The sequence below is a fragment of the Phaethon aethereus genome (assembly GCF_964289735.1).
Source record: "Phaethon aethereus genome assembly, chromosome: 18".
Taxonomy (NCBI): domain Eukaryota; kingdom Metazoa; phylum Chordata; class Aves; order Phaethontiformes; family Phaethontidae; genus Phaethon; species Phaethon aethereus.
The window spans coordinates 4,569,860-4,596,776 of NC_138594.1; the positions used below are offsets into that span (position 1 = coordinate 4,569,860).

The following is a 26,917-nucleotide window of genomic DNA, read 5'->3' on the forward strand; positions in this document are numbered from 1 at the left end:
GTAAAGGTTTTCTTTTAAGAGGAAGAGAATAAGCCTTCAGCTTTGTCTTTTCTCAACCAAATAACCTTAGTTCCTTCAGTCTTTCCCTGTCAGTCTTATTTTCTTCTCATGATTCCTGCTGCTTTAGGCTAGCTTTCTTTAAATAATCTTTCAAGTGTGATGTCCTAAGATGAATATTCTATGTGTCATAATTTTAGTCTCAAGTGAGATGGAAGGATTACCACACTCTGTTTATTCTGTTTATGACTTTTTTTTCTCCCGGCCCCCATCTTGTTCTACTGAGATAAATAAAATTGTTGATTGATGTGGGTGATCCACATGAACTCTTAAGTCCTTTCCTGTATAACTGCTGCTTAGAAGTGACTCCCTACATCTTGAATTGTGTAGTTACTTATTCCTAACTAGGAATACTACTTTGCACTTGTCCTAATTTCTTAAGTAATTTTGTTGAGGACAATTGGAACATAAGTCTGTCAAAGTACAACACGGTTCCTCTTAACATCACTGTGTTAGCTCTTCTTCCAACTTCCAGAATTCACTCCTTTGTCCTTCTCCAAATTATAATAATCGACTTCGAATTTCTACATTAATAGTGGACTGGATAACCTACATAAAAGCAGTACTGAATAAGGCAGACTTGCAAATTAAACTAGGATATACTGTATTTAGTATAACTAGTTTTTCAAAATAATTTAAATGGAAAACAAGGTCTGCTAAAGCAAAAGAAAAAAAAATTGAGAAGGGACAATGTTAAGTCTGCCATGGCTATTCTGCAGCCTAGATCTGCTCAGCAATAATAAAGGTTTGACTCTGATGAAGATATAACATGATCAGTCATTACCAGTTATATTTTTCACTAGCTGCATCCCATTTTATGTCCAAGTCTTTCCAAATTCTATCCCTACAAATTCAGACTATCCTTTTTTACTCATCCTTCACAATAGCATACATTTCTGCCTTCTGTATAACTCACTCTTGAGTATCAGATAACCAGAGGAGTTGCAGTTCAGTCAAGATAGTTTCTGATGAGGTTTCTTACTCATCTTCTTATATAGCGACTGTTGGAATTCTTAGCATTGTTTTATTAAGAAACTTCAAATTCCTATAAAATCATTTTTCCTTGGGCCTTTATGCCTATTTCTTTCCCAGAAAGACCTTGCTGCCATGATTATGTTCACTCCTTCCCTTCCTCCCCTATCTTAGCTTTATATTCTTCCACCCCAGTAGTAGAAGGCTACATCTTATGCAATCTGACAGATTAAAAATTTATGTATAAACCAGTGTACATTAAAATCACCTTCACGGGCAGCAACGTATTTTCATTGCACTTCTGCAGAAAAAGAAGGGTGTGAAGGATACAACTATCATCCCCATTCTACTAGATCAAAAACTCAACCTAAAAAGTGAAGAGAGATAGTTTCACAGCACAGGTCAAAACACTAACAGGACTAGGATTTACTCGTATCTTTTGCACTCCTATACAATATCAAACTTGCATGAAAGTTCCAGTTTAAATTAACAAAAATAATAATCTATTACATGAGGCTATCCTGATTCCTGGATAGAGGTATACAGTTTCAGTTTTGTCAGAACTAAAATAGAGGCTTACCTTTGGATGACCTCCCATTCTTAAAGTTGGGGATTTTTTTAACTGTTTCTTCTTTATCATACAAGGGCAAAAGTAATTAGAAAAGGGAAACCAACCAAAGGCTAGCTGCAAAAATTCCCACATGCAAAACAGACACTATATTGGTCATGAACTCTTTTCATGGAGACAGAATAATAAACCATATTAAATACCATATTTTACAGTTTCTTCTAGAACAAGTCAACAGATCTTCAGAATAGAAAATATCCGCCAACCTAATGTACTAGTATGAAACACCAGTTTCAACTTTTGGTCAATACAGAAGTGCCAGATGAGAACAAAAGAACCGTCTAGCCCAAGATAGTGCTGTAAAAGTGCCTAATAGTGGCCATGTACTACTCCATTATGCTTTTGTCATTTCAACTCTATTAAAAAAATCGAGCAAAATCACAAAACAGAGAACTACTACCTTCACATTAATATCTCTGTACTTCCATGTATGTTGATATATACAGAACACACAAAGAAATAATTCTGCTGTCCTGTTACTTTTTTCCATCTTGATATTTCAAAAACCCATTAAAAACTTAACCAGTTCATTGTATAAATTACACGAAATTGGCCTCTGAAATTTAATCAGAAACAAACAGCATAAGCTACTAACTTTAAAGTGCAAGTTAGTCATCAATTATTTAATATATTCTATTTAAATAATGACACTGACACAATATAGAGACATACAGAACTATTTTTATCCAACTGTACAAAGAAACATGGGAGGGAGGAAGAAAGAAGAAAACCCCAAGAACCTAATTTTATTTTGGAAGGAAAAATTTATTAAGTATAAAAAAGGCACACCCAAGACAATGCTTTTGACAGAAGTACCTTAAACATCCCCACAGGTGTATTTTTTACTCAAGAATTCAACACTACAGTCATTATTCAGCACACTCACATCAGCAAATTCCAGTCTATTGCCACACATTCAATCTCTAATACTATAAATTGTTAATTCATGAACTTACTAATATTCAGCAACTACAACTCACCATCTGAAATTCGGGAAGGGAGTAACAATCCTCTTCTGCCTAATTCAGCCAGAGCCAGGCATCCACCATGCCACGCATTGTCTGTTTCCTGGAAACTAATTTTAGAACAAACAAGTTTTGTTAAGACTAGCCTTCCCTTTTCAGATTTCATTTTTCATGGTGAATTCCTAACATTTTAAAAAACACATAATCCAAACCAGCATGTGTTTATTGTGTTATTAATCCTTTTAGACTTCTAAAATATAAGAGCGATGAGTTGAACATGTTTTCTTTCCCATTTTGTGCAACATAAGTACTGCTATAAACGTTATTAGATAAGCAAAAAATCCATTTATCAATATAACTGTAACCTCAATAAAGAAGAGTACAGTACCTGAAACTCATCCACAATAGGAAAACAACTTTCTAGTACACTAGCAAAAGATGCAGATTTACAGAACGTAACCAAACTAACGAATTAATTTAGTGCCAAACACAGTCCTTAACTAGCAAAAGGGGTTCAAGTGATAGTTTCCAAATAAACACATTACATGAGCTTATGCAGTAAACAGTGGTGTTTATCCACCTTTAAAAAAAAACCCTTAAAATACAGCAACTTGTACTGAACACAGCAAAAAATGGTACACAATTTTTGGTGGGCTGGCAGATGAAGAAGTGAAAAGGGGAACAGTTGCGTGCTGCATGACGAAACACGCAAAAAGTTCATTTTGTATTAAACTAGGAACACGAATCTAATAATAAAACATTGAACAGACACACAAAGCTTTGTCTCTGCCCAGTATCCTGTCTCTGACAGGGACCAATAGCAGATGCTTCGCCAAAGACGAAGCATAAAGGATCATTCACTTATTAGCCCTCTCCTAGCTTTGTCAATCAGCAGTACGGTGACTTCCCAAGCCAGAGGTTGCAGCCAGAATGTCGTATTTAATAACCTCTGAGGGGACTCTCTTCTGTTAATTTGTATAATCCTTTTCTGAACTCCCTTTACACTTTTGGCTTCCATAACGTCCTGTGGCAATGACTTCTACAGTTTAATTATAATTGTGTGAAAATGTACTTCCTGATGCTTCCCAGTTCTCACATTATGAGAAAGAGTAAATAGTAAACAATTACCCGCTTTCCCTTTTTATTTCATATTTATGGTATCTTCATTATACCCCTTCACTTCTTTCCACTTGGAAGAATTCCCATCAGTTAAATCACTTTTCAGCAATTCAGTTTTGTTATCTGTTCCTTTCCTAACAATTACTAATGTTCCATTTGCCTTCTTTTTTCTGACAGTTGCTGAGTACTCCGCTGACGTTTTGACATCCCTTTCCTGAGTAATAACAACTGTTTTACAGATAGCTGCATCGCTCCCTCAGTGCATTAGTATTCATTAAACATTGTATTCTGTATGTCATTTACTGTCTAGTTACTCAGGCTTCTATAATATTTTCTTTTCTGTCACCTTTAGTTTTCACTACATCAGCTAACTTCAAATCACCAACTTATTTGCTCACCCTATTGTTCCCCTTTTTTCCAGGATCCTTTATGAGTATCTTGAACAGCACAAGGCTCATGCAGACCCCTGCGGGACTGTGCTGCTAATCTCACCACCCTGTGAAAAATGATCACTTATTTCTTCCCTGTCTCTAGTCTTTTAATCTATCTACATATAAGAAATCCTTTCTCTTATCCAAGACATATAACTTAAAGTGCCTCTGATGAGCAAGTGACTTCATTTTTATTTTGGTCGCTAGATATTTACTGCAGAGAATACAGAAGAGATTCCCTTTGTCCTTGTCTACATTTGTTCCCAGGTGTTTCTGAAGAAAGCAGGTCACTCAATTACTAGTTGGATTACTCATCCCTATGACTTGAAAAACAAGGAAAGAAAACACAGTGAGTACAGGCCTTTGAAGCTCCAGGGATAATTGAGATCAGCAGCACCTCTTAAATTAATCACTGTAATGCAGTGGAAGTATCGGCTAAGTACTTTCCTTGCAAGTTTTTAAGACATTATATTTTCCTTTTTTGACGTGTTATACTTTGAGCTGATACTTTTAATTTGTACTCACAACCAATATGAGAATTTTTTTTAAAACTGAGTACATGAGTGGCAAACTGAAAATTACCAATATTTTTTGCCAATAAAGAAATTATTCTTTTTGTTATTAGCTTAGTCTAAAGCACTAGTTTAGATCTTAAAGCTCAAGTACTCAACGTAGACCTGATGAGCAACTTGATATTAAACAAAGCATACAATACTTGTTTAGTAATTTAGTTCTTTCATGCAGAAAGGACTGGATGCAGGAACGAGACATCCAGCAATAAAGCTCATCAAAAGAACATCCTAGCAACTATATGCGATCAAACCAAACTTTCAGCTAGCCCAAAAGCCTCTCTCTCACACAGCCAACAGTACATTCCTTTGGTATAGTATAAAGATACTGCAACATTCTCCAAAACACTTCCAAACTCTGGCAGATCGTGGACAAGTTTGCAGAAAAGAAAAATGTTTTTTGTTCAGGCAAATACTCTTAACATCCACAACATCCTGCAGCAAGAAGTTTTTACCGTTTAACTATATGCTGTGTGAATAACCACCACCTTTTCTTTATTTCAAACCTGCCACCTGCTACTTTACTTTGCTTCTAATAGTATAAAATCTAGAGGGCAATCATTCCATGCCATTCATGGTTTCATAAACCTCTATTATACCCCATTTGTTCCTCACTCTTCCTAGATGCTTTAACCTCCCCTCACATAGAGATTGCTTATCTCTGGCAATCCTCAGAACCCTTAATTTCCAATTCTACTATGTTTCTGAAGATGCACACAACACTGAAGGCATGAGCACACCAGAAATTTTTAAAGCAGCAAGTTAGTAAGCATTTTTTATCTTTATTTTTCCAAAGTTCAATGTCAGTCCTTCCACATCGCTTTAGAATGGGGTCAAGATGAAGCATTAAGAATAATTTCTTTATTTAGCACATTCATGCCTTAGAAGATTTTGAAATCTGGGAGAAGGGCAACAAATTTTACAGATTTTTACATCTGTCTTCCTAACTAACTGTTGTCCTCCTGCTTCACAAGCAGACATGTTTTCAGATGCATGTAAAATGTGAAATAAGATTTTTACCTAAAACAGTCCAACAGAGACCCAATCACGTCATCAGCTAATTCTTTTGGAAGTCTTCCAGTTATTCTACCAATTCTATAGAAGTGGTGGAAAAAAAAGGCACAGAGTGATTCATTAGTACTGCATTTGATGAGTAAGTCCAATAAAAAATTCAGTTACTGGAAATTTACAATAAGATGACTGACTTCAAGAAGACAATGTACTACCCTAAAACAACAAAAGCAAAAACTTGAAGCAAAGCTACACAGTAACAAACTTAACACAGAAATACATTTTTTAAAGTGGAAGAAAAAAACCACATTTTGAAGACATGCTACTTTACAGCCTTCAAGTCAAGTTTTATCCAGAATGTTTATCTCCAAACCCATCTGAAATTTTGCTGAAGCCCAATTTAATACGCACCCAGAACAAGACACAAACATGGCTTTATACCATGAGCTGTGCTAAAGCCATTTGAAGTAACTGTGAATATTGACAATACACACAAATTAGCAATCACAGATTACATCAGACTGTATTTCTATGTTGCTTGCTTTAATTTATTATTTTAGAGTAACCATAAAAAACCTACCCTTTTGCTGCAGACCACCTGACAATAGTGTCTTTGTCTTTCAGTCCAACCAACAATTGCTCTGCAGATAATTTTATTTAAACAAAACAGATTATTCTCATTTAAGAACAGAAAGTTTTCTTAAAATGTTCAAAACTCATTTTCCTCTTAACATAACTGTCTCCTAGTTTAAATAAAAATATTTGTATCCAGATTTCTTCTATTTGTCACACAAGCATGACTTGAAATCAAAGAAACAAGAAAGATGACAATATCATTTTCTAAAAGAGAAAATTTGGTTTGAAATTTTAAGTACTGTGGAAGATTCAAAATGGAGGCCATGGTGCTTTTTTCAGTGGTTCATTACATTATTTAGTTATAGAAGTCTTCTGATGCAGTTTTTGCCAATTCACAGCATATCCACCAGCAAGCTAGCAGAGGACCTGCTGCATGACTGCATACTGTTAAAAAAAATGCGGCTCCTTTGATACTACCACAGCTTAAAAGTTTCAACCATAACTCCTTAGCTTTCATTTAACACAATTTTTTGGTTTATTTTTCAATATGAATTTTAATTCATCCTTCCATCTGTGAAAGATTCAAGATATCTCTTTCATATTACTGGAGAAAATTGCTAGAATATATTTCAATAACTCCATCCCCCAGTCTCACAACAAATGTTACAGTATTGAGTTTCTGCTTGAGATGCTGAAATCCAAATCGTTTGACAAAAATACAGTATATTTTCATCAGTAGCATAGATTGAAATTTTATAGCCTTTCCAATTATGCACATTAGCACAAACACCCACATGGCTTGCTTAGCACTAAGTAGGTTACTTTCCAATATATGTTTAATTTGCAGGCCTTACAATAATTTTTGTTCAGTTTTAACACACCTACAACATTTTCAATCTCTCCTGGAATGTCATATTCCTCTTCATCGTCAGCTTCATTAGCAGCAACTGTTATCATCTGACTCTGCACAACTGAACCCTGTGCTTGCAGATTGGCAGCCAGAGATCGACAACCACGCTGGTATCTGCACAAGAAACAGACACAGTTAATGTATTTTTCTGATTTAAGTTCCAACTGAAATAGGTGCATACTGTCATAAAGCCTGCTTGTCGAGTTACTACACCTCCCAGTGTAACAGCTCTCCACTTATTTGGTGGTTGTTTTAAAGGAAAGGGAAAAGTATCCCATGCTCCTTCCTCTTGACCCACTTGTCTCTTTTCCAAGTTGAGAAGAGCTAGGCTATTTAAATGGTTCCTTTTCATTATCTCTCTCTTTCCTGTTTCAGTATAACCTACTTTCCACTGCTGACAATAAAGCGAGGCAAAATTCCCATGCCCTAAAAACCTCTCCAAAACTTAAAAAAAAAAAAAAATTAATAAAATCAACTTATTAAAAGTTGGGTTTTTTTAAAGTTAAAACTAGCTCAGTACTTTCTGCCCAAGCTGTACTCAGATATTTAGCCTGTGGTATAGATACATTCTTACAAAAGATATTTTACATGCTAAACTGACTTTTGCCATTGGGCAAGGTACACGCTCCACCTAAAAAGAATTTTCTACGCCTAAGGACGTTCTCAAAAGTTGGTAGAAGAAATACAATAAAAATAGTCACCAAGGGAGCCTGCAATTTTAAAATATCAGTGCGAGAAATCTAGAAAAGAGTTTGCCCTCCGGCAACAAGTAAAACCAGACACCAAAACCTGACTAATATGCAAAACGAAAGTGGGATTGCAAACCACTTTTCCCCTGTGAACTTTCTATCAAATCAGGGTAGAATTATGTAATGGAAAAAGTTATGTTCACTCTTACAAAATTGTACTAAATCAACTTCAGTAACAAAGGTCACTGTCTTCCCATCTTTACCAAGTTATGCATTATATAGGAACAGGCTTCTGCTTGTGTAATGTACAACTTGAAAAGTCAAAAGATTTGGCGTGTCACAGCACTAGTTGTACTATACCAAAATTGAAAGAAATTACAGGAAACTAAATACAGCAGAAGAAATCTACTTCTTCCAAACAGTGCAAATGAAGAATGTGTTCATTCACAAGTAACATGGGGATTTCTTTCTTTATCTTTTAGGGGAGAGAAGGATAGGAGGACAGAAAACCAGTGGTCAAAGGTATGAATTTAGGTATTGTTAAGGTTTTTGAGTGCTTTTGGATTTTTTTTTTTTTTTAAACTGTTCGAGCTTTAAACTAACCTCCATTTTGCTACCTTCGGTTTCACAAATGTCAGTCCAAGTCGCTGAACAAGTTTCATCCCTAGCTTGCGAAGAACCATCTGATTACTTTCTGACAGCTTGCAGTTATCAAGACACTCAAGTACAGTAGCAGCTGTAAAAGAAAATAAACATGCAAGAAAAACTGTTTTTAAAAAAATCTCAGCACAAAAATTTTGTAAAGTTTTGAAAGTTCTTGAGAAGATTTAGATTTTTAAAGGTATTACTGAAATGCAAATGCCTTATTACCTACTTTGTAGTAGCTTTGACACTGGTCAAATAGTGCTAATATCCTTCACCTACCAAACGGGAAGGATTGCTTTAAGGAGTACTTTGGACTATGAAAATTATCATGAATCTAGACTCCAAAAGTATTTATGCCTCTAATTCTCACTGCAAGTAACACATGCAAGTACCTTTCGGGGTCTAAGAATTTTCAGTAGTCTAACTGAACCAGGAGTCAGAAAATGTAATTTATTTACTCTGCAGCCAGTTTCTGCATACTAAGAAAGCATTACCTTTCCTCATTTATTATTTTCAGGCAGCACCAACTTAACTCCTCTGGCACAGAAATTTTTATGACAATGAATGTCCATAAACATTTAGACATGAGAAATACTGTGTACGTGTAAACAGTCAGCAACAAAACCTTTCATTTGTGCACATCAAAGGTAACAAAGTTATTTGTCCAGCAAAGTAAAAAAAACATAGACGAAAGGAGACTCTTGGATTAATGAGTATAAAGTTCCAGGATTCAAAATTTTCACAAGGAACACATTCCTGCTACAAATAAAACAGTCCTTTTGCATTTTCAGCCTGAAACAATTAACGATTGTTTCTAAGGCTGATCTTAGTTAACAGAGACTAACAGCTTGGGCTCTGAAGGACCTATCATTCTTGCCATAAGCACTGCAAACATGGACTCATATTGGCAAAATACTCTGCAACCTCTTACTCCAGCCTCATATCGGGGTTTTCAGAATACTAAGAGATCAAAGACAAAACAACTGTTTCAAAGCCTGAGAAACTGAAGGACATGTGACTTTAAAAAAATCTTCACAGTTTTTAGAAAGGCTTATGATTTATCCTGATGTACTAAAATATTAATAAAATAATACATGAAGACTAAAAGGTAAAGCTAGTAATGACTATTACTTCGATACCTTCCAGCAACCTGGATTTTTTTTGCAGTTGTAAAAACTAGAGAGACTAATGGTTTAGGAGAACAAAACTGCAGAAACATCAATACTCAAAGATAGAAAAAAAATTAAGAATACATAAATATAAGCCTCTTCCAAGTCCTGCCAACTCTTGAAGCACTAAAATATCTATAGACCCATGCAAATGGCCACAGGACTAGTGCTTACTTTTAAATCAAGTCCTATACTGCAAATATCTTCCTTTGACATTTGTTTATTTTTTTCCTATTTGATCCTCAGATCCTGTATAACCTGTTGTCTCTAAAAAATCTTTTATATTTTTTGTCTCTCGCGTTTTCTTATCCTCACCAGTTTCTGTGTGAATATTTGTTTCTTAGTTGTGAGCATTCAATCTTTTCTGTGGTAAATTCATTCATTGGTATGCCCCTGACTTTTCTCCTATTAACAGATTCGTAAGCACTTAATATTCTTTCTATATGCCACAGGCCAAAACATTTAATTTTACCAGCAGGGTTAATGTCATGAGCCAAATATCTTCTTTTTGTATCAATTATGACTATTTTGTTATGCAGTTGTATCTTTTAAATTACATATTTTTGTGTATACTATATTTCATCTAGCCTGTTTACTATCCTGCTTATCTGTCAGTCTCATTACTCTTTAAGCTTCCACAGTGCTGCCTGCTGTTGCTATGCGATGACATTCCTCAATATTTGCTGTTTGTTCCTGACCAGCTGTACAGCACATATGTCATTCCATTCTGTTTGTCTTCACTATCTTATCTCCATCTTTACCCGTATCTCAGGCATTTTGTAAAGACGTATCTGCATCTCAGAGAGCAACTGGGAGAATGAAACTATTTCCAGCACTAGGTGTATGAAGTTTCATCTCAGAAGTCAAAATACTTCCATTAAGTGAAATCACAAGCATTCGGAAGCAAGTTTTACATCATTGCTTGATTCCCATGAATAGCACAAACCACATTTCTTGTGCTTTGATAAGGTCCGCAAAACTGACAAGGTCTTTTGTAGTGTTTTGTAATTAGCCATTATCTTTCCTTACCTCTCTTTACTGCTATCAATAAAAAACAAACAAGTTATTTTGCAGTCAGTTCTGAACACATTCCAGGATTCACCATGAGATGAATTGTAATTCCAACATGCAGCTACACTGTTCAGAAACTTTTACGCTCTTCTTTCGGGTACCTGCCTATCCCTAATTGCATCCTTTTCACTAAATCTCTTTTCACTAGAAACTTTCTCTCATTTCAACAGTATCACTGCATGATTCCAGCTGGTTCCTATATACAGCAGGTTCCTTAAACTTGGGTTTTCCAAAATCCTGTGCTATGTTTAAACTCCAAGATTTTTCTGCAAAATTTTCAGCAGTAATATTTATAAAACCAGTTTATGTTCTAATGCATTTTTAAAAATATTTTCCACATCTTATAGTTTATATGTTGTGTTCAGCTCCTGTATTATAGCAACGGCCAATGTGATCACCTGCCAAATTCTTTGATGAGCCGTTGCAACATAACATTTCCCAGTGGTGTCTGCTCCTCCCTTACTTTGTCATCTCTTCTTCTTTCCCCTCATTTTGCATGCCTTATAACTTCCCTGTTGATTTCACTCTTTACAGCACCACTTGTTATCAGTTTAATCTTTCTTTCCTTTTTTTATTGGAATGGCTTTAAAAACAGAAAACGGGATATTACAAACTTACCGTACGGTAAACAATCTTCTCTTTTGCCATGTTTAAATAACTGTGCCTACAATTAAAATAGGGAAAACAGACATAAGAATGTAGAGATTCTAAAGCACAATACGTCAAGCATGTAGTTCTAACATACTTTTTAATGTTCTTAATCTGTAGTGTTTACTAATTTAAATAGCATAAAAGGAAGAGAGTCTTGGGGTGCAGTTTTACTTCTTTGTAAATCAATGCAAGTCAAGGATACTGTAGCCCAGGCCTCCCCTCCCATCCATAAAATCACATAGGCAGCCAACTCAGTGAGCTGAGTTAGCCAGAAAACACGCAAGAGAGAATGAAAGAAAGAACAAAACAAACAAAAAAAAAAAGGGGGGGGGCAAAAGGGGGTAAAAAAAAAGGTACTAGTTTTCAGCCAGCTCAGCTCTCTGAACCATCCAGCTCAGTGCTTGGTCACACGAGTGCAACGTCGGTGCAACCACAGCACTTATTATCTCAAACAGCTCATGTTGCTTTGAACCTCTAAAAAGTGAAGCAGAATTTGTAAAACATGAAGAAAGGCAGAAGAACTAAGGGAACTCTATATCCCATTTGGGAATTCCTGACACTGAATGACTCCAAACCAAACAAGCCTTGCTCATGATTTAGACAATCCAGCACACAGTACACATCAACACTTTGGTCATTGCTAAGAAGCCGGACAGGTGGACACATGTCAGCGAGCTTAATTATTAGTAGCAACTACACTCTGACAGACAGGATGCAGTACAGGCTAAACTGCTGAGTATTTATTCTGTTTCTCCAACAGCTTTTGAGAACTTAATTAAACAAAACCAGGTACAGAAATCACTGACTGCAAGCCTGCTACAAATATACCTCCAACAGGCGAACTTTAATCCCTGCGCCGAAGGATTTAAAGAAGCAAAGAGCTTCCAAAATAATTTTATATACAATTAAATGTCCCAATAAGATTAAGCCCCAGCACTACAGCAAGACAAATGTACTATTAACATCTGACAAAAACACGTTACACATTGAAAGTTTCCTCAATTCACTTAGTATGCATCAAAACTACTGTGTTCAGTCACTTCTTTTTCTTTGCTTTGTCATTTACCAGAAGAAAAGTCTTCCTCAATAAATATGCCTAGGAGTTAAACAAGAACAGACTTACCTTAAAAATATGTACTTTCTCACACATACCAAACACACACATGCCTCCCGTACTGCAGGTGTGGTTAAGAGCAACAAAGGCAATAAAAACACCTTTAGGCTATGTACCCATTCTATTTTGTTTTGCTACCAAATTGCACTTCAGGATCCTAAATTAGCACTTCTGATCAGCTCTACTGTAAGCTATATAGGGGAATTTGATAATATATATTGAATTCTTTAAGATTTTTAATGCTTTCACGAGTAACTAGGCAATCGTAAGGCATCCTTTAAAAACTACATTTACAAAGCAGTAATGCTACAGAAATACTTCAGGCCCAGAGGAACAGCTAACAGAAATAACTACCAACACAAATGGTATAAATATAGCATAGCTTTTATCAATATACCATACCAGTATCCAGAAAAAATAAATATAAAGCCTCAAGAAAATACAACAGAAAATCTGCAAATCTTTGGTATAATTAACAAATCTAGAGCACCTCTAAGATTTTCTACCTCTTTGCTGAAGCATGCAGAAGCTCATTTTTTCATCACTTTGTTCCTGTGTTCCGCTTTAAAAACCTATTAGATGGTTTCTTCACAAGGTTAGTAAGTTTGTAGCAGATGCTAGGAGATACCGCAGCATTTCTGCAGTGCCTTATCTTCACAATTACTTCTCCTTTTTGTGTAAAAGCCCAGTTAAGAGCAAATACTGTTTTGAAGGCACACACAGGCTGCCCCTAAATTGTTAGGATGATACTGAAGCATATCAGTACAAAACAAAACACAGTATAATTCCTGATGCAGTGGTAGAGAAACAGCTTTTTAATATAGCCTTGGGAATGCTCCTGGACAAATGCATTTGGATGTCTACGCTCACACTTCTCAGCATATTGCCTAGGAGCTCCTGCAAAGGTGGAAAAGAATCCTCAAGAAATATCTACACATGTTCAGTCTTAACGTAGTTCCTAAATTCCGGCATCTTTCTACAAGTTTCTCCATGAGTTTTCACATCCTTAAGGCCAACTTTGAATTCAGTTCTGACTCCTCAGGAAAAATGTAACTAGAAGGTACCTCTAGAGCAAGATGTGGGAAGAAATTAACCAACACACAAGGAGGAATTGAGAAAACTCTGCAAATACTGTACAGTAAAATTTTTTTTCCCACTTTTCTAAAAAAAAAAAAAAAGGTCAGAAAACAGCCTCACATACCTATGAATCAATTTAGAACAGTGAACTTGACAGATTCCATTTCACAACCATTTCTATTATTTTCTGAACAAAAAAGTGAAACATACATTGCTTCCCTACAGCAGTTTCACTACATACTTAAATAATAAACCATTTTCACATCTAATATTCAACACACAACATCTAGTCTCAAACAAAATACTGCAAGGATTTATAATATACTTTCAGATGTTAAAATCATCACAGTACCTGCTGTAAATCAATTGAGTTACGGATTCTGTGATTTTATTTTATCAACACAAGTTTTTAGGGGAAGTAAAAATTAACTAAAGAACACCATAACTACTGTGTTTAAATTAATAAGTAAACTTTAAAAGAATGGGCTTTAATATTTACATGGTTTTTGTTCAATAAAATATGTTACCAACTGATTTTGGAATAAACACAGCTGAAAATGACAAATTTCTGAAAGGAAAGAAAATTCTGCTTGCATCCACTAACATACACTGCAGGTCTGATATAACCTGCTACCAGGTCACTGGTGTTTCAGCAAGTGATACATAGGTATTTCTCTGTATTGGAGAAAAGTTTAACAGCCATTTTAAAAAACAATTTTTATAGAGGTAAATAGGTAATAGCCAGACTGTTGAGAGCTACTCTTCAGATATTCAACACAGCAGGAAATCCAGTGTCTGTGTTTTTTTTTCTGATTGTAGAAATGTCAAGAAAAGAAGTTTTCATTACCTCTTTAATAGTCAAAGCATTCACAAGCCCAAATCGCCCGAACTTTTGAGCTTAGTGGATATGTTTTCCAGAGGAAATAAAAGAGCACTTTAACTGATGCTGGTCTTCAGGGGGAGAAAAAAAAAAAAAAAAAAAGAAATGTATTTTCCTATCTAATGTGCTACAAACAGTCATGCATGTAAGGCAAAGTTACTGTCTCAGAAAAATCCTGCAAACCTGGAGCTTACAGGGGTTATATAAAAAAGAAAAGTACATGATGCATGAACAGAAAATATAAAAGAACCGATAGAAAAAAGGACAAATCAGCATTACAGTATTCAGCTTAAACTTCCTGCCTTGAAGGAAGACAAACATCCAAGGCACACCATTTCAAAAAATCTGATACAAACAAAATAATTAATAAGCTTGGTTTGCCACCTGCATAGACATTTTAGTGTCAGCAACTAACAATACTGAAAGTAAGGAGCCTGTCTATTGGAGTATCCAGGCAATCAAGGTTACGCCATGGTCTCTTCACTTTAATGAGGACATACAGCATACACCAACTTACCCAACCTGTTGAACTGTTGAAAAGTATGTGACTCCCTCTCTTATAAATAATTAAGCCACCTACAAATTAGAGAAAATCAGTGGTGTGCAAGCAATGACGACTGTCAAGTCTGGTTTTGCTTTAGAAATAGCATGGTGCAAGGAAAACAAAGCCTAGTTTCTTAGTAATCACAGAAGAAACACACCACACCTTCCAATTGTCTGCATAACCCACTTTAGGCCCGACCTTCATGAGATATATCAGCCAGGATCATCTCCAGGACATGTTCCCCAAGCTATACAAATCACCATTAAGGATGGCCTGACTGTTTGGTAGCAAGTACATCTTCCTGCCGAGCAGGAGACACAAGTCTGAATCTACCCTCTGGTTGTAACCAACCAACTTAAGGATTGGAAGGATAATTTCAGCCTCTATGGGAAGAGAAGAAAATGATATCTTTCATTACTCTGGAGCACCCCCTAGTAGTCACACAACATCCAGGTCCAGGGAAAGCAATCAGCTGCCTCCAGGCCAGATGTGGGGAGGTAAACAAGGTGAGGGAGGACATGCTGTCAGAATAGTAAGTTCACTTGAAAGTAGAGAATATTTAATGAATTATATGTGCTGCTAATGGTAAAACAGATTAGTTAAAGCCCTCGTTCTTACTATGTCTTCAACACAAGTAGTACTCCTTCTGTATGTCACGCACATTTCTCAGGGTATTGATCATCAACATGGTACTTGAGTTGACAAACTTCAGCACAGAGCCCAGTTAAATGGGTGGCAAAAGGAGTTCAGTTTTCATCAAGTCTTAGTTATTTAAGAGTTGAAAGCCTGAAAAGTTTAGACTAACACATGGAGAGCTAACAGAATGGTTCCTTTCCATCTTAACAAGACTACTCAAAAACACAGATTTTAAATACTTGGAAATTAAAAAAAAAAGCAGCTTGAGACAGTACTATATTCTAACAAGAAAGAGTCTTACGATAACAGAACTTCTGAACCTTGAACTAACCACAATACTTCTGGTGAGAAGGAAAAAAACTCAGAAGTATCAGACAAGGTCGCATTAGAGTACTCCGTGCCATTCAGGAGGAGAGAAGATACAGTATGACCAGAAAGGGGTCAGTGCCCTTGGTATCTGCAGACAGCAGAATTTTTTTTTCTTCTCCTTCTATCAGCACTGCTTTTTGTATATCTTTATCACCAAATCACTAAGCAACAGCACCTTTTTAAAAAAATAATGCCAACAGACAATCCTAGCATCGCTAATTCTTTGAGAATGCCAAAAATATAGAGACTTGGGAAACATTCTATTTGGAAATATTCTATTTTTGTGCCTCTGGGTCTGAAAGAATAGACTTAGAGAGTTCTTTCTTCCCTGGAGCAAAATTTACATAAGCATGTAGCTATTGCTAAATAACTTTTGCATTAGAGACAGCTCAGGGAAATGCCCTGTTCTTAAGACTCTCAAGTTTCATCAGATCACTGTGTAGGGCGTTTTATTTTTTTTAATTATTACTCACACTTGTATACTGAATCACTTATAAAACAAATAAGGTTTAATAAGTTTCAATGCCCAAGGCTACCTCAACATGATGACATCTCTGTCACGCAAGAACTGGGAGTGCTACACCCTGCAGCAATAACTAAAAAGCTGTTTGATATAATGGCAGGTTTAAAAGCAAACCTCCAGACCAAGAGAATTTAAAATGCAGATTCTTGAAACAGGTTAGAAGTTTCCTTCAAGTAAACAAATGTTATAAAAACGTGTAGCAATTTCTTATTAAGCCAACATTTATAATCCTTCAAATATACAAGGTATCCAAGCACAAAAGTTAATTCAACATTGCAATGTTAGTTTCAACAAAAGAGGGCAGTTTTAAAAAACAAATCTGACATACTGTAAGCAAAGTTTCCTGCTAGTGCACACCTGTTGTGAAATGATATATTACTGACGACAGGTGTAAAGAAAAAAAAGAAAAAAGCATTGGTGGAATTAAAATATGTAATGCAGGCTGCGTGTTTCAACAAGAATCATGAAACAGTAGTACATGTTCTACACATAATGCTGAGTTAGATTAAACAGTAGCATACCTAATCACCAAGACTTAAGGCCACGAAGAGGCAGATCAAAGTGCAGCAACGTTGAACTACTCACTGCGTACATAACTTGCAGTTTCAGTTCATTGAAATGCAAGAGAGTTTCATGTCTTTTTGAAACAGTTTTGCCAAGCCAATCTCACTACAAGCTATTTCCTAAATGCAGACCGTAAGCAGCATAATATCATAACCCAACTGAAATTCACCCGTTAGGGGCAGCCCTAAACCGATCCGATGAAGAGAGAGAAAGACTTTTTATCCCCACCCTGGTGGGTGACATTCCCAAAACCTGTCACATGCCCGAAACCTGCTTTGCTGTACTGACTGGAAACTGAAAAATGGTCTTTTTTCTCCTGCTTGTTCAGAGAGAAATGCCCAGGAAACTACAGTTTGACTATTAAAGTAAGAAGTTGCTGAAGGAATCCAAGTGCAACGAATATTTGAAGCTTGTTGACACAAGTTTTAGTTGTGCCTCATGAGGATGTGTTCTGCTTTACACACTTCCCAATAACTTATTATGCTTCTGTACAGACTGTTAGAATCTTGCATGATTAAGAGAAAAGGTTTACTTATTTTAAACACTGCTTTTATTTTCCTCTTATATTTTTGGTTTAACAACATACTATTGTTAGAAGTGTGTTAAAAATTCTTAATACTAAACTCTTGAAATAAGTCTTTCTGACTCCACTTAAGCATGTCTGCGTGCACACATACCTGCATACATATAATTCTGAAAATCTTTATTCCCTAATGATATAACTCAATGCTTCCATTGCAGTAACTGAAATTAAAAATTGAAGACTGAATGCAAGTAAAGGCTTTAAAAATTCACTCTGCTCATACCTAGCAACTGGAACAAGAGTTATGAGCTGTAGGACACAAATAAAACTGGCCTGATAAATACCTTCTCCTACCCCACAGAGCAAGAAAAATTCACATAAATGCAAGAAGGCAGGCTTCTGCTTCCAGGTATATTCTATCACATTCTAGTTTCGATTCTACTTGTTAAGTATTCACCTGTTTCGCTTAGTATGCACTAATGAACAGGTGGATAGAGCCAAAGCCAAACTCAAAGGAATTATGACAAAACGCTAATGTATTATACATCCTACAGGTCTCATCATGCACCTAGAATGGCAAACAGTCAGTCTCCCTTTCCAGATCTGACAATAAAATGATGAAACATCATTCCGCCTTTTGAAACATACTGCAATGCATACAAATAATGCTTCCTCCTGCTTAAGCAGCAAGTCCTAAGTTATTCTAAATATAGATCATTTCTTGTATCTTCTGATTTGGAAGAGCTGCTGGAGGAAAAAAAAAAAACCCCAACAAAACAAAACAAAAAAGCCCAACCAAACAAAAAAAAAACCACCCCACAGAAAAACCCCACACACCACACACTTGTTCCAGAACTTTGCTTTGATGTTTAGTAACATACTGCATACAAGTCCTCACAGCAATTATTTAGAGAGAGCTGCAAATTTATGCAAATTATAGAAACTCGTACAAACACCAGCAAATCCTTAAACCTGTGCAAAGACGCATGTCATCTGACTTTGTTTGCACTACCTCGACTTTGGTCAACAACAAAACCAAGAAGGAACAACTCCACCCACACAAACTCCACCATTCCACCCAAATATATTCGGACATCAAAATTGGAACTAATACCAAAACTGTTATTGAAGTATTTCAAAATGCACACCAACACTTTTAAGGGTATAAAACTACAAGAAAGCTTTTACAAAAAGCTTCTTAGAATGTACAAGGGGAGTGCTATCATATACTAGTGATTCAGGTATTACAGATTTTTTCCCATGCGTAGCATACAACTTTTAAAACCCAAACTAAGAATTCAGCTCTGAGTCATAAACTATTGTTATTTCACAAGGTAAGGAGCATTAAGCAAAAAACTTGGTCAGGTTAGCAAGCAAAACCACAGGAAACTGCATTTTTTCAGACTATTGAAGGACACTAACAACTTTAGTATGTCTTATTAAAACTATTGAGAATAATATTTTAGAAGAATGAAAGAATGGATACAACTTTCAAGACCCACTTGCATTTTGGTTACCAGTTCTGCAAAGCCTAAGAGAGACCACTACTATATCAGGAGCTCAACCTCTTCATTTTGTACAGTCCAAATTTTTTCATTTAGTTCAAAGGTTTTGTTCAAAGCAAAAAAAAAAAAACCCCAAAAGAAAACCACAACCCAAACTGACTTATGAAATGACTTCTGATACACAATCAGATATTTAAAAGCATTTCTGAGAGTTATTTATCAGTATCTATACTGGCAACTTCACTTTCATTTGGTGATGACCAGAACACTTAAAGAAAATATAGATACATGGGAAGTTACATCTTCAAAACTGTTGTGAAGGAAATTCTAGCTGTATATTATCTTACCCTTTTTTAATAAACACGAACCTTTCTGTGCACTTGCTATTAAAGATCTACCATAGCAGTATCATACAATCATAAATACAATCATCTCTCTTCTAAAGGAGAAACAGTATTTACCAGAGCCTGGAGCATGCCATTCATAACAACAGTCCCCTCCATGGTCTGGAAGGAAGATTCAGATAACATTGAAAGTGTCCAGTCCAGGAAATCTGCCATCCTTTTTTGCCTGACATCAGGCCGGACAATAAATCTGTCATAGAAAAAAACAAAACAAAACAAAACACTGCAGTTACTAACTTTGACAATGAAAAATAATCTTTCCTGCTATCCAAACTGGTTGTGGTTCCTAAAAACAATTCTCCAGTGGCTATCTTTCCTAAATTGCTGAGGGTGGGAACACTCCAAACCATCGTACCTTTGGCTTTTCTGTTTCTGTGCAAGGCTCTGACCCAGAATTTCACTTTCACTTCAAACCAACCTATAAACTTGGATTCTAAAGATTTCTCATCTTAATTGTAAAGCAAACTTTCCAAAGGTCCCACATAGAAATTATTTTCATTAGAATTAGTGAAAAGCTGAAACAAATATGAGGATTCTCCACCATTCTCACCAAGAAAAGCCATCCTGCAAATCTGAAAATTGGTGCAAACCAACAATTGGTCCATAACGCACTTTTATCAGCCAGGCCCATGAAGAATAATCATCAGCACTATATTTGTTTTTTCAGATATTTGAAAAGGTCAAACACCTGTTATTTAACCCACTAAATGGGTCAAGAGATGCATTTTTACCCATTTTAGACGGGGCAAAAGAGGTTCATCACGGTTAAACTACTTTCATAAAACTCTACTCAGTCATCATCAGTGTCAGCCAAGCTACAGTCAGGGCATCTGCTTCAGTTATCTAATTTAGTATTCTTAGCACCTAAAAATTAGGGTCCTGTTCCAGCAGAGATTCAGACTAAATAAAAAGAAAAATTTGTTCTCAATTAAATCAAAGGAAACAAGGTTCATGGGAAAGCTCACAAAGTACAAATCATAGTGCTTAAAGAAGGATGTACGCAGAGTCTGTATCTGGTTAATTTATATACCTACAAATTAAATGGTGAACTGCACCCAGAGCTAACTAACGGGGAATATTAAGTAGAGAGAACACAGGAAACAGTAAGCAGCCATGTGATCGCTTGAATTGTCTTCAAGGTCAGTATCTATTGTGTTCAGCAACAGAACAGTGAGGATTTGGGGGAGGGGTTACTTGAGGGGGGTGGTTTGTTTTATAACAGAGCAGCAAGGACAAAGCCTTCTTTTGCACAATAGCACAGGTAAGAGAGCAGATGAACTGGTTCCTAGACCCTTTCTCAGCCCAGAGAAGTTTAAATCTTAATTTCTCAAAGGAGTGCCTTAACCTCCAGACTAGAAGCAAGATAAGGATAAGCCTCATCTCCTCCTACTGCCACCAGGTCACTGAGCAGACAGAAAAGAGAATTCATGAAACAACCTCCAGCTCCTTTGCCCTATGAAAAGTAAATTACTTTGGAAAACAGGAAGTCTTGGATCCTGACATTTTTAAACTTCACTTTAAATTCATAAACTCCTTAGAGCAGGAGTCCCCAAGGAGTTTCCTACTCAGCCTGTTACAGAGTTAGACTCCTGTATCTTATCTCTCTGTCTGTCCTAGGACTTCTGTTTTCCTGCCTACCCCTAACAGTCTAACTCCAAGAAGATGAAAGAGTGATCTCAGCTCAGAATAAATATGCCCGTTCATTAAAGAATTGTTTTGGGATGTGAAAGCAGTGAAATCAAGTGCACCAAAGCCTTGGTGGATCCAAAGGTCTTGGATCTGGGTCTTCTAATTCTTCGTGAAGTGTTTTAACCATTAGGCTATTTTGAAAATGGTGTTTTCATAATAAACTAAATAATTTTAACTACACTAAATAGTAATTTTGCTCCCATTACAGCCTTACACACCTTGATGCAGCTGGTACTAGAACCAGCTAAATGCACTCTATCACCTTATTTGTTATGAATATATACTTTTAATAAAAATCAATTCAGCCAATAAAATGGAGGTGAAGACAACATAAGACAACTGCTAATAACATGCCTGCATAGCACCCTGCATTAGGATATAAGGTACTTATGAAATCCCTCTGAAATCCAAGGTTGGGCACTGCGTGAAGACAAAGTTTTGCTGAATGCAATGCTGTAATCAATCCCATTACTATATATGCTTCCACTAGTAATTTAGTTTGACAGACACCCTGGAGTGCAAATGAAGTGCAAATTCAGTTAGTATAATGTGAGGAAAGAATGTTTTAAAATTACTGTCATAAGGATGGAGAAGGCTTCCAAATACTGGATGTACCTTCAAGCGTCTATCACAGTTGTTTGATTTGGGTATTTTTCTGGGTTTTTAGGAAGTGAAAAATATACATGGCACATTCAGGCACATATGAATGCTCAAGAATAATCCACTCTAAGTCACACTTTCACCTCAAATCCTCTGCTTCTGTCAACTTCTGACAAGGCAGATTAGCAATGCAGATATATAAAAATCCTAGAAAAGCAAATTCCCATTATCACTTCCAAAATGACTGCAAAAACTAATTAGGATAAGAAGACAAACCTACATTCTGTCACATGGAAATAAGTATGTAACAGGCAAGATTATTTGTTAAAGACTATTCAAATGATTCAGGCATTCACTTAAATTTTGCTCTGAAATATTTCAGTGTAAATCAGAAAAGTTCAGGACTAGTCACCAGAGAACTACAATTCTAATCTCAGCTCCTTCATGAATATTCCACCTGACGCTGTCGGTTCTAGAACAGAGAAGTGGGGTTTTTTGTCATCAGATTCAGAACTGTAGCATTATACTCACTAAATACAAATTTCTAAAGCATTGAATCCTGTGACTGAAGTTCAGAATAAATTTAAAATAAGTACATGGAGAGTTATTTCCCAAAAAGACAGTTAGGATGTGCTCTACTAAATGTTGTATTTAACAACTATTTTGATACAATTAATCCCACAAATTTAGTGCCTCCTAATGCAGAGAAAAACGGTAACACAGATTTTATAGTTCAGACTAGCTATCCACATCCACTATCATCATTTCATCTTGTTCATCCTGCAGAACCTCTGCTCCTACAGCTACGCTGGCAAAACTATGTTGGCAGAGCCCCCTAGTGTAGAGAGAGAGAGAGAGCGAGAGAGCGAGCATATGCTGGTGTGAAAATTCTGGGGTTTTGCTTGCTTGAGAGAAAAAGAAAAACCAAATGACAAAATGAGCTGACTAAAGCCCTCTTCCACTAGAATATACTGGAATATGTACTGTGATATATACTGGAAAAAGATGTGTGTGTACTAGCACAGTTTATGGTCTTTGTAATTGGTTTGCATACGCATCACAAATGAAACCAATCTCCACTAATGCACTAGATGAGGAAAGAACAGATACAGAAGTTCGTTATTTCAAATTTATAAACAACTCTAGCACCAGTATTACTGAAGTGATGAAAAAAGCGTCAGAACAACTGCACCTCTGTCACAAATTGTTCAGTGTCTGAACAACAACCATGTAAAACAATGGGATTTAGAAAGTTCCATTATCCTACACCTGTTTCATCTGATGAATTATTTGACAGAAGAAAACAGAATCCATTGTTCTGGATGAGAGAATGAAGAAAGTGACAAGGGGGATATCAAGAAAATAAATTCTAGCATTACTATTTCTGTTTACATAACTTAAGTACTACTAGGACACATCAAGCCAGTAATACTAAATAGCAGTTCTCAATTTTCCCGTGCACTGCAAAAACCAGCAGCAACACAAAGTAACAGTGTCTTTCTGAAACCCTGTAACATAAACTAGTCCCTATAAGGCAATTTGATCAGTATCCTGTTATCACTGAAGATCCGTATCACTGGTGGTAGTTACCTGTCCCTCTAGTAAACAGAAGAAAACACAGCATTTCAAGCAATAAACACACTAATGGATCTGATTCAAGCAAGTTTAACATCCCACATATAGTTGGCAACTTCCAGTCCTCCCAATGCTGTCATTAGTAACACGTCAGACTAAAAAATGGCAGGAGAAATGGGAGCTAGCTTTTTGCCTTTCTGCTAAGAAGCACAAAAAAGACTTACTTTGAAACCAGCACAGCAGCTGCATCTCGAGCCTTATCGCTGACAACCAAGTAACACTAAAGGTAAAAGAAAACTAATAGTAAAAGAATTCATAGGTGTAGATTTAGTAACAACTACATAACAACTTTGTACATGAATATACAACTTAATATTTATTATTACAAACGTTATTATGATTACATATGTTATGTAATTATTATGATTACAAACTGAGCTTAGGATTGTAAAAAAATCAAATTTCCCATTTAACAAACTGTATCTCAGACAACAAATTCTCCCTTTCAGTGTCTTTCAAAGCAAATTTACCTTTACTGAAACCTTACCTTACGGTCATATTTGTGCTACAAGTGATAAGCCACTTAAAATGCAGCAAGTGACAAAAGCACAAGCTGTTCAGGTATTTGTGGGGAGGAGGTTGTTGCTTATTTTTATCTTAAAGGGATGACAAGTTAACCACTTCGGCTTACGCCGAGTGAAATTTATTATCTTTGTTGAAAATTCTTCATGCAGTCATAGCTTCCAATGTTACTCATCCTGATCAAATGCTCATTTCCCATCTAAATCATCAAGCTCGGCTTTCATAAAATCTAGCTAGTATTTTCAAATGCTAAAAGCTGTTAACGTAATCAAAGGCATGCATTCATATCATAGTCATAAAATAAGTTTACTACTTCAGGGAAAATAAGTAACAGTCTCATGCGACACTAAAGCAACAAAGAACACACTGAAGATTCCAAAACTATAGAGAAATTCTTTACAGATTAGATGCAGAAAATATGGGCTTAAATAATATTCTGAAAAGACAGTAATTTATTATATATTGAAAGATTAAGCATAAGAAAAATATCACAGGTTTGAAAGTATTATAGATGTGTTATACTTACTTTTGCTATTTTAAGTATGCGATCCATCGTTGGCATACGAGCACGCCCTTCCTCAGAAATAATGTTTCCATCAAAACGGGCCAGATCAAAAGGAATCAAGCATATCATGGAGAGCCATAATAAGAGCATATAACGAGTTTCCCAAGTCTGGAAGAGAACGGTAAAACAAAACATACACTTAATTTTCTGGAACATATTCCAAAAAAGTGCCTGGAGCACAAACTATCCACTAGCTCCAAGGAACTTTCAGAGTAGGACAAAGATGACAGAACTCCAAACCCAAATGCTCTGTAACACCAAAGGAGACAGAACTACAAGAGATTCTAAACAGGAAAACTGTAACAAAATTAATGGCCCCTCCCCTCTTAATGTGAAATCTAGACAAGTTTATTTCCTTCCCAAAGGAAAACCGCATGTTGCCATTTTCCTGTTTTCTCTTTCCCTCCAGTCACAAATATGAGAGAAATATGTTCTTCTTCCTAATTTCTTACGTATTGTTTTCATGGGTTTACTGAAACAACTTTAGATGCGTTTTGAAGAGACAGACAGACAAGAAGGAACTCTTATAAGCTTTAAATCTGTAAAACTACATCAATAGTAACAGCAAAGTGGTCAGAAGCAACAATGTTTACTAAAAAAACTATTTGAATTTAGAGCAGCAGTACAATTACTGTCTTCATATCCATGATTTTTGTTACTTATAATAGATTATGATCTCTCTTAAAATTCACCTATCTTAATAAGCCTTCTGGAATTCTTATTTTTCCTTATTCAAAAATACAAGAATATGAACTATGGTATCTTGGAGTTAGCCTCAATGATCCTTACAGGTCCCTTCCAACTCAACATATTCTATGATCTCAAACCCTGCTTAAAAATTCTTTGCTTAAATATTTTTTTGAATCAGAATTCTTGCCCAGAACATTCCCAGCCAAATAAAACTAAATCAGGACACATAATGAAGCGGTGTCACCTGGTTTTCAAATTGCAAAGAGGCAGAAAAAAAAATGTGAAATTCAGTGTTATTTTTCCACACCCAGGAATTATTACCAACAGGCAAAAATCCAAGCAATTCATGCCTCATGCCATAATTGTGCAATTTTCTCCAACCTTCATCTCCCTCCTTTCAAAAGAGAAATTAAAAAAACAACCAACCAACAAATAAAACCCCTCACAGATCTGAAGATAGAATAAACCATTTTATGAAACTAAACTAGGAAAATTAACTATCGTCTTCATTTCCTCATCAAAATAGAAGTTCTCATACAAACTTTGACAAAACCCAAAGGTTTAAAAACCAGCCTGTTTACCTTAAGAAATAGGAATAAGTACATAAAAACCAAATACTCCGTTTCCTGTGATTTTACTTTTATGACTTCAAGCTAAATTAACATAACCATAACATTAACATAATTAATTAATGATATGCATTGCAGGAATAGGACTTTTCAGTTACTCCTTTTAGAAGTTCAATATCCCTCACTGCATTTCTTATTACTGTTGTTTCAATTAATTTGTTCCCTTATACAAGTGGTTAAAGATTTTACTTGCACTTCTATCACCATTGCTTCTAAATCCTTAGAACACATCCCATGAAAGAACAACACAAGACCTCTCCTTCAATAAGACATTTCTCTTCTGACAAGATGACTTTCATACTAAATCCAGATATTCAGTTAACACCAGACAGGGTGTATCACTACTTTATACACCTTTTTCCATTTTTTTTTCCTTACATTGTTCATCAGCTTTTTCTGTTGGAGACGTAAGAGTGAAACAAAAAGTACAGCAAGTTCTCACCTCAGAGTCTTTTGGATTCTGGTCTACAAGCATATCCAAAACAGGCCGTAGATCACCTACTTCATGAGGAAACAGTGGGAGGAAAAGTTTGTACCCTCTCACCTAAAACAGAAAGTTTCAAAATTTAGTAAGCCATCTGGCATTGTCAAGTACTGAGGAAAAAGAAAAGATCATATGATCCTTATGTAGTAAAAACAGCAAGGATATGAATTAAGGTCTTAAATACCTTGAGATTTTTGCATTTTCACAAGCTTAGTAAGAATTAATGGAATAATAATTCTTTAACTTTAAAATAAGGGATCTCTGGGGACCATCTAGTCCAACTCTCCTGCTAAAGCACATTCACCTGCAGCAGGCTGCCTGGGACCATGTCCAGTAGGGTATTCAGGAGCTCCAGGGATGGAGATGCCATGACCTGTCTGAGCAATCTAGTCCAGTGTTCAAGCCTCACGGTCAAAAAAATGTTTTCTTACCCTCAGATGGAAATTCCACAATCCATCTAATTCTTCATCATACTTTACTCTTCTTTTTAACATTCCAACT

The 26,917-nt window shown here is 36.0% G+C and overlaps 1 protein-coding gene across 1 annotated transcript in view; it reads right to left on the reverse strand.

Moving 5' to 3' along the window:
• Positions 1 to 26,917, reverse strand: part of TBCD (tubulin folding cofactor D) — a gene marked incomplete at both ends in the record, with an annotated part of 130,263 nt that overhangs the window by 97,930 nt on the left and 5,416 nt on the right. The window contains 10 exon segments of the mRNA XM_082008267.1: positions 2,638 to 2,732; positions 5,762 to 5,836; positions 6,333 to 6,393; positions 7,210 to 7,352; positions 8,531 to 8,663; positions 11,431 to 11,476; positions 19,660 to 19,792; positions 23,691 to 23,746; positions 24,575 to 24,721; positions 26,375 to 26,476. Coding sequence (XP_081864393.1) covers positions 2,638 to 2,732; positions 5,762 to 5,836; positions 6,333 to 6,393; positions 7,210 to 7,352; positions 8,531 to 8,663; positions 11,431 to 11,476; positions 19,660 to 19,792; positions 23,691 to 23,746; positions 24,575 to 24,721; positions 26,375 to 26,476 — 991 coding nt within the window.